This window comes from Thunnus albacares, chromosome 13, assembly GCF_914725855.1.
Source record: "Thunnus albacares chromosome 13, fThuAlb1.1, whole genome shotgun sequence".
Taxonomy (NCBI): domain Eukaryota; kingdom Metazoa; phylum Chordata; class Actinopteri; order Scombriformes; family Scombridae; genus Thunnus; species Thunnus albacares.
The window spans coordinates 6,751,260-6,768,988 of NC_058118.1; the positions used below are offsets into that span (position 1 = coordinate 6,751,260).

The window sequence follows — 17,729 nt, forward strand, 5'->3', positions numbered from 1 at the left end:
CATCTTTGAGCTGTTTCCACGGTGATCCCAGTGCAACTAACCAGCAACCGACTAAGTTCTCTTGCCCCTGCCGTCATTATAGGGCAGCATGTGACTGTATTCCAGCAGTACAAACACTTGCTAAGCCAACACTGATTTTATTTGTAAAAAGGCAAATAGATTGTTTAGATTAGATTAGAAGCTCAGAAGTTTTAATGGTAACAAGTCTGCTGAAATTGTTCTGTATACGTGTATTGAGTCAGTTTTATTATTCACTATGATCTGTTGGTTTGCTAATCTCAGTGTGAAAAACAAAGACTTGCTGGGAAAAATTGTGAACGTGTGCCATAAAGTTACAGTTACAGGCGTAAATTTAAATGATCTTTACCACCTCTACCAGGTCAGAGCCACACAGAAAGCACAGGTCATCTTACTGGACTCTCATATATGAAGTCTTTTATTCCGTCAGCTATTGGCTTTTTAAACAAAATGGGACTATGAGAATCTGTGGATGTGATACAGTCCCCCACTTCTCTGTCTTACTGCTTCTTCTGATGGTTCTGGTGTCAAGGACAACAATGATTGTGTATATATATTTTATGGATTCCATTTTTACTTCTGCCAAATTGCCCCTTGGGGACATTAAAGCTTTACTCTACTATAACCTACTTTGCCTGTTGAGTGGCTCTAAGTGCCTTGTCACCATACACAGAGAGAGAGAGTGGTCATTCTGCTATGATTTACTGTATGCCAGTGGTTCAGAGCAGCAGCCATAACAATAACAAAAACTAAAAATGCGTAACGAGTTTTGTGGCTGAGTGTCAGTCTGGAGATTTGCAACTACACAGAAGTCTTATGTGCAATCCCCTTTAGCTGGCAGGACAGTATTAACTATGGTAGGTTTGTTGCAACATCCATAAATTTAAGTTTGTTCTCTTATAAATGTCAAACTCTGTCTCTGCGTTTGTTTGTTTTTTGCCATTTCATTGGGTACATTTTGCAATAAGGCGAATTTGTAAACTATAACCACACATTCTGTAACGGTTTTCTGTGTATGTGGGACTATTGTCACACTTTGGGCTTTAGACTTTAAATGCAGGTCAGGGTGTGTCCCTCTCATTGTCCATTCATCCTTTGGATCTAAATCCAAATCCTGTCTGACTACCATTTGTTGAAAATAGTATAATTGCTTATAGTAGCTATAATAGAGGGACATAACTTTAAGAGTTAAGAATATAACTTTAGTACATGGATTAGAGACCAATTTAGTAAAGCTGCTCTAATGTAGGGCATTGTAACTCCACCACTGAGCTCTAAAATTAATTATTTTCATTTGCTTTCACGCATGCCTGAATGAAAATCTGCCGCAGTGATCAAAGCATAGGTGCGGTGTTCAAAGTTCATCCAGGTTGAACTTTTGAGCTGCATGTTGTGATGATGAAACTCTTGCACATTTACTAGAAACAAGCTAATGAGGATGGCACAGAAAAATGGGATATGGATCAATTTGTCTGAGTTAAAAAAAAAAAACATCCCATTAAAGTCTGTTCAAATATCTTGGCACATCAGAAAAAAGCAAACATTCATTCCCTCATCTGGCATTCTGGCGGCAACATTCATGCTCACTCCTCAGCTTCCTTTCTTTAAGACCAACTCCTCTTCCCTCTCCAGGTTCTTTCTCCTCTGTCTAATCCCTTTTATAGAGCAGAGAGACAGTCTGACGGGCCTGGAGTTGGGGGGGAAGCACTGCTACTTAAAGAAAGCGCCCGGGCAAATTTGGGGCTGGTGGTAATTATTTGGGCCTCATTATGGGATCACGTTTCCCCAAGTCATTCTCTGTGGTAAGCGTTACTGGATATGGGGCTGACACTGTCAATAAAGCGGGGGGAAAGATGACACGCCTTTTGTTTTGACAGGACCAAAGCAGTAATGCCTCCTGTTCGTTTGCATTTGCAAAGAGAGGAGAAATAGAAGGCCTCAGAGCCCACTTTTCCAGATGCTCCGACAGAGAAAGACCCTCTGCTCCGCTGCTCCCCCGGCACCGGGCAATCCGGCGTCACTCTCATATCAGCCTTTCATGAAAATCTACTTAGTGTAGGTTCATGAGATACAAGCCTGTTTGATTGAGGAGTGTGGTATGAGGAGTGTGTATCTGTGTCATCTGTGGCACTGAGAGCTGGACCACAGTGTGTTGTGTAGAAGCCAGCGCTGCCTGATTATTGGTCCAAGGACGGATATGAGCCTCAGTGCCTTGGCTTTCAGCGCAGAGATTTAGACACACACTCCTGCACCCAGCGCTGAGTAACTCCCCTGCAGGACCACTGAGGGACTTTTTGAAACAGAAGATCAGTAGACACATGCTCATGCACACATATGTTCACATGCAAGCACATGCTCATGTGCCTCTAGCAACAGTACATAGCTGCGCGCTCACTCATTAACCTGCACAATTACACAGACTGTACTGTACCTGATGTTGGGTAGACTAGCTAGCTGATGCATTTCCAAGCTGGGGTTGTCGCTAGAGATAGGAAGCAAAGGGTCAGGGTCTCAACCTGTCCTGTCACCCCGGGGTCTCTCATCCCTTAAAAAACACACACCCACCCACACACACACACACACAAAGTCAAATCTTAGCAGGGATCAACAGTAAGTGTTGCCCAGTAACCCGGGCAACCAGTTTCGGATCTCTTTCATCTATTACATGCGGTCTTGTTGCTCCTTTTGGCAACCGCTTTTCCTGCGCTTAAAACAAACATTGTACCATCTGCCCTTGTTGTCGAAGCTTCTGCCAATTTCAATAAGAGAAAGTTTTGATTCACACCTTCAGTGAGGCTAAATCATTTTTTGAAACTCATGCAAATTAAATGTTTAATGTCACATTTACCAGTAATGTAAATTATGGGAACCATTCTGTTAACTTTGGCAACCAAAAGCTGCATCCTGGTTGCCAACCTGATCACCATTTCTAAAACTTACTGCTGCGAGACATGCTGACTCCTTTCTCACTCCTGGCCCAGTACATGAGTGTGTGTGGGCGTGTGTGTGTGTGTGTGTGTGTGTGTGCATGTGTGTGTGTGTGTGCGTGTGTGCCCACAGAACAGGTGGGTGTTTAATGGTGGAGTTTCAAAAGAAAACGAGACACTTCATTGGATTTAGAGCCCAGACGTGGGAGGCTGAGTCACTCACTGAAGAAGTGGGTCAGAACCCAGGCAACAGATAGTATTTACAAGGTGTGTGTGTGTGTGTGTGTGTGTGTGTGTGCAAGCTTGCATGTGGCAGGGTTGATTGAATTCTTCCCTGATATGCTTTAACCTGGCAGGCTTTCCAGGCCTTGGGGCAGAGTTCCATTGAAGAAGCCTTTTCCCTTCCTCACTCTCAGTCTTGATTTATTGGATAGAATACACACATACGTCGCAGATACATCTCTTTTATCTCCTTCTAAACTAATCTGCTTCATTTTGATAATTTTGCATATAGCATTTCATCCAATAATTCCTCAGAAGCCCAGTGACCCATGCAGTTGGTAATTGAGTGGTGGAGCTTGATGAGAGGTGCAAGCTTTTTTTACTCCCCCCCCCCCACCTCTAACACACACTGACATAACTGCCTGGGCCTGGTTCCCTGCTGGCAGCAGATGAACTAGAAAGCTCTCTTGCTGATTATTGGCAGATGAAAAAAGAAGATCCGCAGGGCTAAGCGAGGGGAAAAAAATATTATTGACTTCTCACCGCAGCTACTATTTATTTTCCCCTTTTTCTGTCCGTGTATTTGTTTTTGAGGCTGTTAGATTCTTGCCTTGGAATATTTTTGGGGTAGTCTTTGATTGAGCTGGAAAGGAATGCCTTTAATCGTGGCTACAAAGGAACCGAGGGACATGTCCCCGTCAGTTTTGCAACAGATCTAGACAGATGAGGAGGAGGCGGAACGGAGGAGTGAGCATTGTTAACAGTCTGTGGGGAACTGTTTGCGTGCCCTGTGGTTTCTAGTCCCTGTGAAATGGAGACTCAGTGATTTGGTTTCCCAGGCCCCTTTTTCTCAGGGCCGCACAAAAACCAAATGAAGACGTTTCAGTCTGTCCTGGTTGCCATTTATAGCTCAGCGGCAGCGTGTTTCTAAGTGGTAGATGGCACTGATGGTGGCACATGGAGAGTGTTCACAGCCATCTGATTGTAAGTGGTGTGGGCATATCTAAAATAGAAGATAATGCTTAGTCTTGTCAACGATGCAAAACATAGACACTGTGACCAACGAGGTGGTTGCCCTCAGAGCCTCCGAGAGCCAGAGGAAACTTAAACCTAGTCGCTCCTTTCCGAGCCTGTTTGGCTCCGCTTTGGGATTATTATCTGCTTTATTAAGTATGGTTGCACAACCCCATGCATCAACATGTTTCACAGCAAGAACCAAACATGATCAAGGGCGTCTGAAGATTTAAATAAGCGTTGTAATCTGGCAATAAAAAGGTTCTCATAACCGAATGCACTGTAGCTCTTTTTCAACATTTCCCACAAACCTATAGCAAAAAAGAGCAGAGGTCATGGCATCAGTGAAGTAGTGTCATTAAAGGATCTTTTTGAATTTTCTTTCTTTTTCTTAGTTAAGGGCCAAGTTCAACTGTAGGCCTCTAATTTGGGCCTAGTAAATGTGGACTGGTAGAGGCAGCTGGCAGCGCAGCATGCAGGCCAGGCCATGCACTTCCTTCGTGAACACGGGTTGCCATTCAGCTGACATGCAACGGTCTGAAAACATCATGCAGGGCAAAATTCTCAACCGAGTGTATTTGTTTTCAATGTTCACCTTCAGATTTAGCTGGACAGAGATGTGTTTCCAGGATGCTTTGGTCTCTGTGTTTGAGTGCATCACCTTGTCTTCCTAATCTACTCTATAGGTCATTACTGCACCTCTCATATGGCATATGTGTAGGTTTCCCAACTAGTTTCATCATTAGTGTTGGTGTTACCTGTGCCAACACTTACAGATATTGTATTCTCCATTTGTGGTATGTGAATCCACCACACTATACAACCACTATACACAGGATGCTTTACCCCCCTGCTTACCCCCATCTCTCATTTTCTTTCATCTTCATGCCCCCGCTCCGGTTTATTTTCTCCTCTTTCTCCTGTCTGCTTTCTTTCTCCCCTCCCTCTCTCTCTCTTTCTGACAGACATGCACCAGCCCTTTGCAGCACATTACGTCAATTCCCCTGGACCGGGGTGCCAGCTGTTGATGTCACCCTTGGGTCTTTTTAATTTAGGGATTTCCGCTGGGTGAGATGAGGGGGAGCCCCATGACCTCAGCCCACAGCCACATGAAGAGGCCCACCACCGGGGCAGAACCAGTCCGGGGACTGGCCTGTATAGGGCAGGGCAGGGCATGGCATGGCAGGGTGGGACCGCTCCGCTGGGGTGTGGGTGAGCGCGGAAGCTGGGTGCTGCAGGGTGATCTGTAAGCTGTAACGAGGACTAATCTGGGAGCACTGCGTTGTGACGGGTGCCCTTATTGATGTCATGTGAGCGAATTAGTGATCCGCAGGGGTGTTTTAGGAGTGGTTTGCTCCCTCCTGGACTGCCGTGCAATTCTTCATACCCGTGACAGCATGTCTGTGACTTGCAAACACTGCTGCTATCCCTTGAGCTCTTAAATGCAGCCTTTCAGCAGCTACGAATTTCCTCCCTTTCAGAGGGGATCAAATGTTCCTACCAAAGACTATCTCTCATTCTTTCAGTCCTCAAGGCTCTGAGTGGGAGTGAACATTGCCATCCATGTAATTGATTTTCTAGGGTGCCAAAGTTTTTCCTCTTGATATCAACAGCTTTAAGAAGGAAACGCCTTCATTTAACAGATAAAAGCTTCTATCAAAAGCAACTGTTGTTCTCAAATGGTGTGAAAACCAGCTTTAGAATCTTTCTCTAGACTATCTTTTAAAAGGTTTTCTTGAACATTTTTTCTTCTCATTCTTCTCGGTTTTGGTCCAATTTTTTGATATCTTTATGGTCACATACTATCGGTTACATGTTGTGTTTTTGGTCCATATGGATTGACACAATTTACTGAATAGATGGTCAAGTTAAATCAGTTTTACTGTATCTTTATAGCCCAATTTTATAAATCAGAAATTTGACTCAAGGGTCTGCACAACATACAACACGCTCTATCTTAAGACCTTCCATTCGGATAAGGAAAAACCCTTCAATGGAGAAAAAAATGGCAGAAACCTCAGGAACCTCTTCCGACAGATAGATGTCAGTGTTACAGTATCTGTCTCTTAAGTCTCATTGGTTTACAGCCAGCCCATTCTCATTCCCAGGGCATCAAATACCAACGCTTTGTCATGCCCCTCGACGTCTGATACCGACATACAAGGCACTCTTTAGCGTCTGTATGAGATGCACCGGGCTTTCAACTAACTCCAATGTAAACCCATCTGCGTATATTAGTCGCCATGAGACCAATGACATCTATATAAGGTGACATTTCCTTGTTAGGAGGAGGTGGGTTGGATGGATGTCTAGATAATTAGGAGGCAAAAAGTGGACTTTGCTGCAGGAGACCACTGTTCGCCTCCTGCTTCCAACCACGACTTGGGACATTTTTCTCGTGGTGTTTACTGTTGCCATGACAACGTTTCAAGTGATCATTTTAACCCAAACCACGAATTCCCCAAACCTAACCAAGTGGTTTTTGTGCCTCCTGGACTGCTTAACCAAGTGGTTTTTGTGCCTCCTGGATTGCTTAACCAAGTGATTTTTGTGCCTAAACCAGTTGCTATGAGTGTGTAATATTGGCGTGAATGGGTCTACATTGGATTTAGTTGAAAGCCTGGTGTGCCGCTATACAGACGCCAATGGTCACCTTGTGCGTCTGTATGAGATGCCAGAGGGGTGTGACGAAGCGTTGGTATTTTACGAGCTGGGATGAGAACGTGTTGTTACAGCTGAAGCTTTTTATTGTACTGGTTCTTTTTGGTCTTAAGAATCCATTAGTGTGACTATTTTTGGAAATTCTCTCTTGTCTGCATATGTTTTGTGAAAGTCATTGCTGTTATTGTAAAAAAAAAAATCAAATCCCTGAAATATTCTGTATTTTTACAATAGGACAAATGTCACATTTTAAAAATTGTTTTCAGACTCATTCACATTTCATTTTTTGCCTTGTGGAGTTTTCTTGTAAACAATCAAAAGTTATGTTTGCATTAAGTGTTACTCACCAAAGCACACTGTGTGTATCCTTGAGGTCTAACAAAAGTGTTGAATGTATTTCCTTTCTAATCAAACGTTTGCACAGCTGACTTAGAGTGTTTTAAATCCTGCATTGTTTGCATCCATGTTAGTCTTGCATAGCCAGACCTAATTCCACAGTGCTTTGCCGGCACTGGAGAAAGGTCCGGCTGCACCCACTATCATTCTGCTATCGGAGATTTTAGCTTGTTTGTATTTCTTTTAATCAATCACAATCGTGTTGGATGGCGCAAAGCCCAGGATGCAGCTATGGTGCCTTTGCAAAGTATTGTGAAACCACCGACAGGAACATGTGTTGCATCACCTGTGATGCATACACGCGTGCACAAGACAAAGAAAATGGGTTCCCGCTTATACAAAAACTGCTCCACAGCACTACTAGAGGTCAGAAACTCCACACGGTACCTTTCATCTCAGGAGCTGTTGATGTGCTGTTTGTGTAACTTAACATTCACACTCCTTGCACTTTTCATAGCACGGCTTAAAACCCCAGTTGGCACTGCAAAAAAAAAAAAAAAAAAAAGTATTCCTCAAAAATGTATTCCACTCAACTCCCCAAGCAGAAAAATAACACCACCAGAAACATCTGTGTTGTTTTAAATTTCTGATCTTTACAAGTGATTATTTTCCTTTAGCTTCTATTTTCCTAAAGCTTTTATTCTAAAGGTTTAACCTCTTTCTCTCTCTTGCAGTATCACCCTCTGTCTCTGTGCAATACAAGTGAGGATGAACGACAAGAGAGTGACTTCATCACCATTGTCAAACTGGAGCACAAGGTACATCCCTGTCTGCCGCTGCTCGATAAGGTAGAGATCACACAAACACACACACACACACACACACACACACACACACACACACACGCTGTTAAAAATGCTTCACGCGTTTCTCCTGGTTGAACTCTTGGAGAAACTTCCCCCTGTGTGACCCCTTCCCCTTTCAGACATGGCAGCAGACAGATAAACCATCTTGCCATCTTGTCCTCTCTCTAGAACCCCTTCCGCTCTTGGACTTAGACTTTAAAGAGAAGACGGTTTAGAGGGAATTATTTGGCAGGAGCGTAATGTTTTGTTCGGGATGGTGATCTTTCAGAGTGAGGGGTTGGACAGGAGGGGGTGGGCTTAGCTCAGCGCTGCTATGTAGCAAGTGGCAGTGAGCCCTGGCTTTGGATGTAAGGCTTTCAAGCCCCAGCTGTCACTGGTCCGATCCCAGCCAGCTAGCCAGCCAGCCAGCCAGAACCAGACACTCGGTGCTCTCCATTTCTGCTTCCCTCTAATATGAGCGCAGCCAGAGCTCCATAGATTCCACCCACAATGGTTTAGATGTATGTGCAACTGCTATGGAGTTGACCTAAATCTCCCATGTGTTTAAGTATTCTACCATACATACTGGCTGGCATGTCCTAACTTTAAAGCAGCGTGATTTAAAACTGTTGCTATTTTTTCCCCGTTTTTCAAGTGGTGACAAATTAGCAGGCAGGAGTTTAGGCGACTGCCTTTTTTTAGCCTGTGTTTTCTTTTCCCCTAATTTCAAGCCATGTTTAGGAGCTGCCCACCGTGGCGACGATGTAGAGACATTCCCACACATTTCCCCGCTCCTTTCCTCCTCCTCCTGTTTGCTCCCTCAGTGGGAACCAAACCGAGTGGGCGAAAGCGGGAAAAAGAGGGGTGTCACTCGATGCTGACTCCAGAAACAGTTTTGATTAAAGCCTTAATGGCAACACCGTGTTGTCCCATAAACAAAACACGGTCTCTCCCTCATGCAAAAGTACCCTCGGACAAAAGGCTGTTGCTTCCGAGTGCTTCCTCCCTCCCTGCAGATCGCCTTTGAAATCAGGAGAAGTGAAGGAGCGAGGAGGAGGGGGGAGGAGGAGGAGGAGGAGGAGGAGAAGGAGGGGGAGGAGGAGGAGGAGGGGGTCTTTCTTGCTGTTTTGGTCGTCTGGAAAGTATGTGTTGCAATAAACTCCACTCCAGCCACCTGCATCCTCGCTTCCTTAGTGAGATTCAAAGCTTTTGGTCGTGGTGGATTTATTGGGGATTCATCGTGCAGCTGCTGAGGAGTTTGCTCTCGGCCGTTTGAAGAGGATGAATCAGATGGTTTGGATGTGCCGTGCTGGGTCCGCCGTGGTCTCTGGATGGGACTTGTTTACAGTTTAGTCTGACTGTAACCCGCCCCACTGATCTATAGATACTCCGACAGGCCACAGAGGGCTCATGTTACACCACACACACTCAGAATAGACTGTAAACCAAACAAAGCGAAGCTCAAAACCTTGAAGGATAGCGTTTCATTGTTGTCCTTTGTTTTTATTTTGGTTTTTAGAGGTTCTTATCCTCAGCGACATCACAAACGTGACGGATGTGCCAGATTCCTTTGCTGATTCGCAGTGATTTGCGATGTCTCTCTAATACTCTTTGTTTTACTGAAAGGGTCTAACAGCATCTCTGAACAGCTCGGAAAGTTAAAGTTAAGAGTAAGTGTCTCTGCTGCACACAAACATTGATTTAACAGTGTGCGACATCTTCTCATTAATAGAAAAACATGTCAAACACTTTCTCTGGATGCCCTTAATAAGAAGTCGTGCATTGAGGCTTTAAGCATCGCCCTCTCCTGGTACACTCAGCACTGCTGGCCACCTCTCATCCACACTCACACACTTGCATGAAAGTACAGCTCTCGATCTCGTTTAAATGAGCATGAATCACATGTTTTAGGGCTATACTGTGAATATTTCTGATGTCCTGATAATAGATAAATGTCCACAAATTTGCTTTGAAGTCAATTTAAAAAGAAAAAAAAAACAAAAACGCTCCGTATAACTGCAGATCTTGCCTTATAATCACCACATTATGAGTTTTCTTCAGTGTCAAAGTAATTCAGTGACAGCTGTCTGTCCATCACAGTGCAAACAGCAACTGCTAATAGTTGATGCGGCATGACTTTTTACCAGAATGTAAACAAATGCATCCAAATCTTAAAACAAAAACGTATCCCCAATAAAAGAATAACAATAGAAATGACAAAATCCAATAATGTGATGTTTTTTGTTTCACATTACTAAGGCGCATAATGTCCTGTCAAGTTACATCCCTGGAGCACTGATTATTGGTATTTCTAAGTAGCCCAACCTATTCTGATGGCTGTCAGTGACTCTGCTAAAAGCCTGTGAATAAAGGGATTGAAAATCCAGCTAAAGAAAGCCCAGCGTTCAAAGGGTTAATTGTCCTACAATGCTGTACATTTTAGAAGGATATAATTCACACAAGTGTAATTCATCAAAGGAACACAATTATAGAAAATCAAATTTAAAAATACGAAGGGAACAATAAATTACACCTCTCTTAAAAGAAACTTTAAAGTCACATAGTAGTGACTTTTCTTATTATATTTGGAAAATCGTTCAATTTAGCTAAATTAACTTGAATAAAATCCTTAAATATGTTATATGTAACTTTAATGCAGCTCATTAAAAGTTGGATGTTGAAGAGACCAGAATAATGGTGCTTGAACAAATGGTTGTTACACACCTTAACTAAAAAAAAAACAGTCACATCAATCCAGAAATATCCAAAAAGTGTCCAAATCACCTCTTTCTACAGTTATATATCTGAGTTTCAGATACGGCTCTCTGTATGCAAATGCCTGAATCAAAACCCTCCACCGCTCCAGTGGTTTTGCATCATTACACAACACAACACAAGCAGAGGTTCTCTGCCAGCATGTTGTGCTAGAAGTGATCCGTCTGCTTTCCTCTACCCAGCCTGGCTTTTCTGTTTACACTAAAGCCTTGGAAAGGTTCTGTAGCAAAGTCACAGAGCAACACATGACTCAACGAGAAAAGGCATCGCAGCGGTGCCAGGAGGCCTCGTCTAAACTCCACACGAGGCTTACTGTACTTTGTTCTGAAGAAATGCCGTAATCTGGAATGTTCAAAGCAAAAAAGATGGCCCAGTTTTTGCGCTCGGGGAGACTGAACTGACTTTTCACCCACACAAAGTGCAGCTCTGTGGAGCACCATTAATAAGAATCCGTCGTTTTTGTGAAAACAGCTCTTACAGTGACTGTTTGGCCCGTGTCTGAACTTGCTGACTCTTATAGAAAGCCTCGCTTATTGATTCTGCTCCTCTCAGATGAAAAGGGTTTTTGGCCTGATTGTGCTGTAATCCTGTTTTCTTTAACTAGGGTTTTCATGTGTATGTGTGTGTGTGTGTGTGTGTGTTATTGGATTGGACATTATTTCAAGTGTGCTTTCTCAAATTTTTTGTCAAGCTTTTAGAAAGTTGGCCACTTTTTGTGAGGAGGCAGGTTTGGGGATCCAAAGACAGCGTCAGTCACATGCATCAAGAGGAAAACGACACTGATGGTGCACATCTAGTATTTGTAATGACATTATATCTTGTCACGTTGAATATAATAGTTAAAGATGATTTGCAGCATCCATCTACTGTAACACTAAAGGTCTTATCAGCTTTAGTGTTTTTTAAAGATTAAGACTCAGTTTTTGTTAGAGTTGCTATAAGTGGATCTATTTTTTTGTCACTTCTCATGGTAATTTGGTTAATTTATTCCATCCAAACCACAGTTTTTTATTTAGCTAACATATAGTATATACTGTATGTGCAGGATGGAGATAATTGAATGATTAAGCTTGTGCCAATACGAAAAATGAAATGACCTAGTGAAAGATGAATAGAAGGAGTAAAATATATTAAGAACAGGAAATGTTAAAGCTAGAAAATCAGCTAGAATGAGGAACTGAAGAACGAATAACAATATACAAGTCATGAAAACTACTCCGAATGGTCCAATTTGTCTTCCAGTGTGGCCTAAACTTTCGTGCCAGCAAGAGTAGTCCCAGTGACAGGAAGTGGTTAAAAACAAGGGAAGCCCGTTGAGGGAGGAATAAATCATGGCCCTCATGACAATGTTTTCGTCTCCTTGTGTCTGATTGTCTGTAGGGGGTGACACTGACCTCAGGCTATTCCTGCCTGGTGTTTTTAAGTTAAGACAGGGGCTGGAAACGCAATGGCAGCTGCCTCTGGCTTATTTTCCTTCGGTAGCAGAGTCCAACGTCTCCAGTTCATAGGAGACGAATCAAGGAGGAGGAACACAGGGCAACATCTGGAAAATGGGGGATATTTCAGCTTTTCAGAGCAAATGCAAAAAGCAGCAGGTACACAATGGACATTTTGGCCGGTATGAAATGCGTCAGTGTTAGCAGACTTCTGGGTTCGCTTTGATTTCCCTCCCAAGAAAATTCATTATTTGCTCGTCCGTGCCAGACAGTTGCACGGTTGCCTTCAAAAGGATCGACTATGACTTTCTGTTTCTTTCTCCTGTTAGTCAGAGCGTCACTCCGACTCCAGCATGCAAGGACCTTTGCACCTCCTAAACCACTGCATGCACCTTAGATTATTCTTTTTAATCTCTCAATCAAAAACACAGACACACCACTGCTTTTTTTTTTTTACTGTTTTCAATATGAGATGAACTGTAAATCGCTGCATAAAAAGTTGGGGACGTTTCAAAATCTGTTTTTCAGCCCTCTGTGCGAGCCCTTTCTTCCTGTTATCCTCAGGGTCATATTCCCTCTGCTGCTTGTCAGATAGGTTTACACTGCTTTGATCATGTCACCTCTAACGCAACAGCTTCAAAAGTGATGTAGCTTTGGGCTTCTCTTTCTCAAGCCTCCCCTCCTATCAAGCAGCAGCGTGAACGGATGGCCTCATTATCGGGGTGCAGAGCTGCACCCACGAATGTCCCAAATATGTCTCCTTCCTCCTTTTAACTGTTCACTCTGTTTTGCTGTGTCTTTTCAGATATTTCCTCCCATTCCTTCTTAAGATTAACTAACCACATTCCTCCGTTTGTGCCTGTTTGACCCTGACAACACAGTCTTTTCCCTCCCATTTCCTCTGTTGCTAAAGTTAGGCACCGTCTTAGCTCCCCATATCAATGTGAAGATAACTCGGTAGGAAGTACTTAGCTTTGAGTCTTTTCGGGCAGTGCACTCAGTTTGGCTCTTACTGTACCCATGATGTAATTTGTAGTTTGATTAGCCTGTCTCTGAGGATTGTCTTATTTATTTTGTCTCTGAAATAGATGGTGCTCTGACTGTGCAGGTATTTTCATCCGTCTCTTGCTATTTTCACGATGATGCTCATTATAAAAGGCAAAGCCACACCCACAGGGTTTCTAATAAAGCAGAACAATGGGCACCTTTGTCGGGCCGTTCCCTTATCCACCATCCTACATAACAAGAGTCATAACCCTCCCGGCAAACAGTGTTAACATCAGCTACAGTCCTTTTCTGCAGCGTGTAGAGAGAAGGGGTTGATTTCCTCCCGTGGCGTTGTTGTGACTGAGTTGGTGCTGTTAATACAGTAGTTTTATGTATTTGTTTGTACATGTGTCCATGTATAGTACCAGTCAGTTTGGACACTCTTTCCCATTCAAGGGAACGGGATGGTGTATCCAAACTGACTGGTACTGTATGCTAAGGTGTACTAAGTGTTTGTGTGCATGTGTAGCAGTAGAAGACTGACCCTGGATGGGCATTTCCAATTAGACCTGATGTGTACAGTAAGTCTGTCTAATCAATTATTGGACATGTTATCAATCAATAGTTTATTTAAAAAAAGACAAAACACAATGTGCACTTTTTTTCTATTACAACAGCATTTTAAATTACAGTAGTGGCCCCTAATTGTAGCAAAATCCAAGTAGATTTGAATAAAATAAGTCTCAGCTAAACCTACATATGGTTCACAGGAATTTTTCATAGTCTGACTTATGTAACTTAATGACTTTGATGATCCCCGGACTTTTCCTCTAGTGCCACCACGAGGTTGACATTTGCTGTTTAGAGTGAAATATCCTGACAACTATTGGAAGGACCTGCGATTTTGGTGCATTCAACATTCATGGTCTTCAGTGATCAACTGGTTTCTCATCTATGCCATCATCAGGTCAACGTTTCAGTTTGTCCAATACTTTAGTTTATCTATTAATCGATTTAGGTTTCCTTTTCTATAAACATTAAATCTTCACAGAGCCGCTAGCATGACTGTAGAGATTTTATGGGACACACCTGATAAGTTTTGCCTGACATAGCGTCCTGTAACTTTATGAGATGTGAGGTGTTATAGTGGTTGTTTGATATCGACTCTTTGATCTTTGCAGTTCTTCAAGCTTTACTGTCAATGACTATGACAAATATGCACTGATGAAATCATATGACTGTGACCGTAAATCAATCACTGTGTCATATTTAAACAGTGTGTGTAATTGTGCAAAAATAAAAATGCTGGAGTTTCATTTGTATGATATAATGGGTCACCTGAAGTTGCTTAAAACATTGGTCGCAATACTTTTCCACCTTTTTAAGTGGTCAGCCGTTACACTTACAGGTTAACACATACACACTCCTCATTTCCAACCCAAAACACTGTCGTTCTGGTGTGTGCACCTCTACTGCTTGTAGAATTCATAAGGGATTACCCAAGTCAAGTGCAGAGTACTTTCTCTGGCACAATATCAGAGTAAAACATTGTCCTCCAAGGCATTGGCTAACGATGTGAAGCACAAACGGGGGCAATTGTAACCTGGAAAGGAGTTTGAGAGTGAAAATCATCAGCCAGTTGTCATGGATGTTCATGAGGTATCTGCTGCGTTAGAAGTCCAAGGACAGGAAAACAGAATGATAACTCTTTCGCTGTCATCACACGAACACGAGAGTGCATTCCCATGGGACCGAGCCAAAGAATATTTTGGACAAGGAAGAGCCCTGAGCAACAGGAATGTTATTCAAGTATAAGCCACCAAAATGAATCTTGGGTTGCTGCTTGTTGACCTCAGCTTGTGTGGGAGGGCTTGTACACAATTTCAGGAAGATTTTCTGCTCATTAGTTGCAGATAGTTGCTGTATTCATACTGTTCTGTGTTGTTAATACCCGGTTCCTCCCTTTACCACCTGACTGCCTAGTTATCTGAGGGAAACCTGGACCTTGCTGAGGTCACCAGCTGGTTACGGTGAGAGTTCACAGACATGTGGAATCTGCAGGGGGGGTGGGGGGGGGGGTGGCAACTATACAGCGGTGTACTTTTAACACAAGCTCTGTGCAACAAGGGGATTAGCAAGCACAGGAACAAGCCTTTATCACTGGGGGAGACCTTTCACGTAGCGCTTGGCTTTGTGCGAGGCTCTACAATGAGAGGAATACTTCAGGTTTTCTCTCCTCAATGGGAAAGTGCATTCCTCCTTTTGTCAGCACTTTAAAAAACAAGTGGTGGTGCTTTGTATCGGCAGTCGTGCGGTTTTGGTGACCTGCGTGAGGGGGGAAAAGATAATTGGAAAACAAACATCGAATTTAATTTGTCGGTTCAGGTGAACAGGTGGGACGCACAGGACAGCGAGGTTACGGGAAATATCACGGGATGGATGGAATTTGGTCTTCTTGTCTCGCCGTGGGGTAGGAAAGTGGGTTGGGCTGCTCGTTGAGATATGTTTGACCTTTGGAGCAACAGGGTTATGAGTCTACACAATGATATATCACAGCTGCATACTCGTCGTATGAAAGATACAACACCCTGGTGATTTGTGTAGATTCCGAAGACAGTTTTATTTCCGGGGATTGTCGGCACGAGTCCTGGACAAATCACAGAAACAATGCACTTGATGGAGAACCCTGCTGGAACTCAGGGTTTTATTACTACTTTTGTAATAAAACTGTTTTCAGTTGTTGTAACTTGAAATGTTACGTTACCTTGTCCAAAGTGAGCTTACTTTGAGTTTGCAGGGCCGATATGAAAGAGGAATTGCCGTTTAAATCAACTTAATTGCTAAGGAGAAGCTGTTGAAATCCCCTATAATCAGATTTCGGCTTATAGGCCCCAAGGCTGCTGTTGGTAATAGTTTCGTAATATTTTAGTCATACACAGTTCATCCTACGGGTGACCAGGAGCATTTGAACTGCAGCTCTTCCAAGTTTAGTGGATCACAATTCAGTGAGACTCAGAGGTCAGAAGGCCTGTGGGTCAAAGCTTAACAGATGTCACCTTGACCCTGCCGCATTATTGTCATTCAGCTCAGTTCAGCGCTGTCATCGCTCCTACCAACGAGGTGTGAGTGATTGGCAGAGGCCCTGCTCCCCTGCTGCACTCTCTCCACTCATCCTGTCACCTTAAATAGGTGGAGATTTCTCTGGCCCAAAGGTGCGTGCGTTACTCCTGCGGTGTGTGTCGGGGATATTTTCAGAAGAACACACCCCAGCTGTGGCTGCAGCTCTCATCCGCATGTCTTGTCCTCAGTTTCTCGCCCAATGCCAGCGTTGCTAAGCTAAACATTGACTCCGAGCTGATGGCACGGCAAACCGCCCTTCCCACACTCACATAAAATCTGGGCGATGCGTTGTTTGCTTTGACAGGCGATGTTTTCAGATGCTTTGCTCTCTTTTCCCAGCTACTGGCGATTAGCAGCTTGTCGCTCCCCTTTTCTCACGTTTCTGCTCTTCCCTTTTTCTCTGCCCTCTCTGGAATGACACATAAGCTCTGCATAGTTAGTGCAGGCATGTCGAGTTCTTCTGGAGCGAACACTGATTCTACAGTCCAATTTAAGTTTGTCGACAGCATCACCGCAAAACTTTTATACACAAACAGTGAGATGTCTACAGTGCCGCTCGGTGGGAAGTACTTCTCCAAAATAGAAGCAGCTGGAATATCACCTGAGTGTGTATATGTGTGGATCGCAAAATATGTCCCTTCTAACAAGTTCCGGCAAATACTTTTTTTTTTCCAGGGTCCTGTTTTCTTTGTGAAAAGTGGAAACACACATCTGCCACTAAGTTAAGAAAATCCCCTTGCTTCCAGTGCATTAGACAAATTTCCTGTAAACATCTTAAAACAAGGAAAAATAAGCAGATCCTTTACCACTATCAAGGAAATGACCCTTGAAATTTGCTAATTTACACAGAAAACATGAAATTATCTCAGCTGTTGGACACACTTGTTTAAAAGCAATAATGATTTAAGACTAATAAAGCTACGTACATCATTTACTGCCTGGAATAGAAGAAAGAATATCTTCTTGCACAAGGAATTGAGTTTTTATGACGCATAAAAACATGCATACATTCTGTACATGGCCCGTGTGAGCACCTATGCACGCTAGGCTGTTTATCTGCTCCCCGAGGGTGAGCGCACCACCGTCTTGCAGGGCTGCTCCTGGTATTTGAGAATGCAAAGTGTTTGCGTCTCAAGACGTTCATATTAGGACGACACATCCCTCACTTGTCACTTCAAAGGGAGCGTGCGGGGGTCAGGGTTTCGTCAGGGTTTCGTCAGGCTGTCGTCGGCGCTCGGAGCAGACGATTGGAGAAAAATGCGGCACTAAAATTAGAACGGTCTGTCATGCTCATAAAGAGAGACAGAGCCCAGATGATGCTATTCTGTGCCAAATTGCTGTGATTAAAATACCTCCATCCCAACTGGTTGGGAGACACCTTCTGCTGG

General features: G+C 43.4%; 1 protein-coding gene across 3 annotated transcripts in view; it reads left to right on the forward strand.

Annotated features, from left to right (window-relative positions):
- LOC122995274 (E3 ubiquitin-protein ligase RNF43) overlaps window positions 1-17,729 on the forward strand; it is an 88,970-nt gene that overhangs the window by 50,764 nt on the left and 20,477 nt on the right. For 2 of the 3 annotated variants that reach the window (XM_044370357.1, XM_044370358.1), the window contains exon 2: window positions 7,913-8,026. In XM_044370357.1, coding sequence (XP_044226292.1) covers window positions 7,913-8,026 — 114 coding nt within the window. The remainder of the gene's footprint in view (window positions 1-7,912; window positions 8,027-17,729) is intronic. The other variant, XM_044370359.1, reaches the window with a different exon arrangement.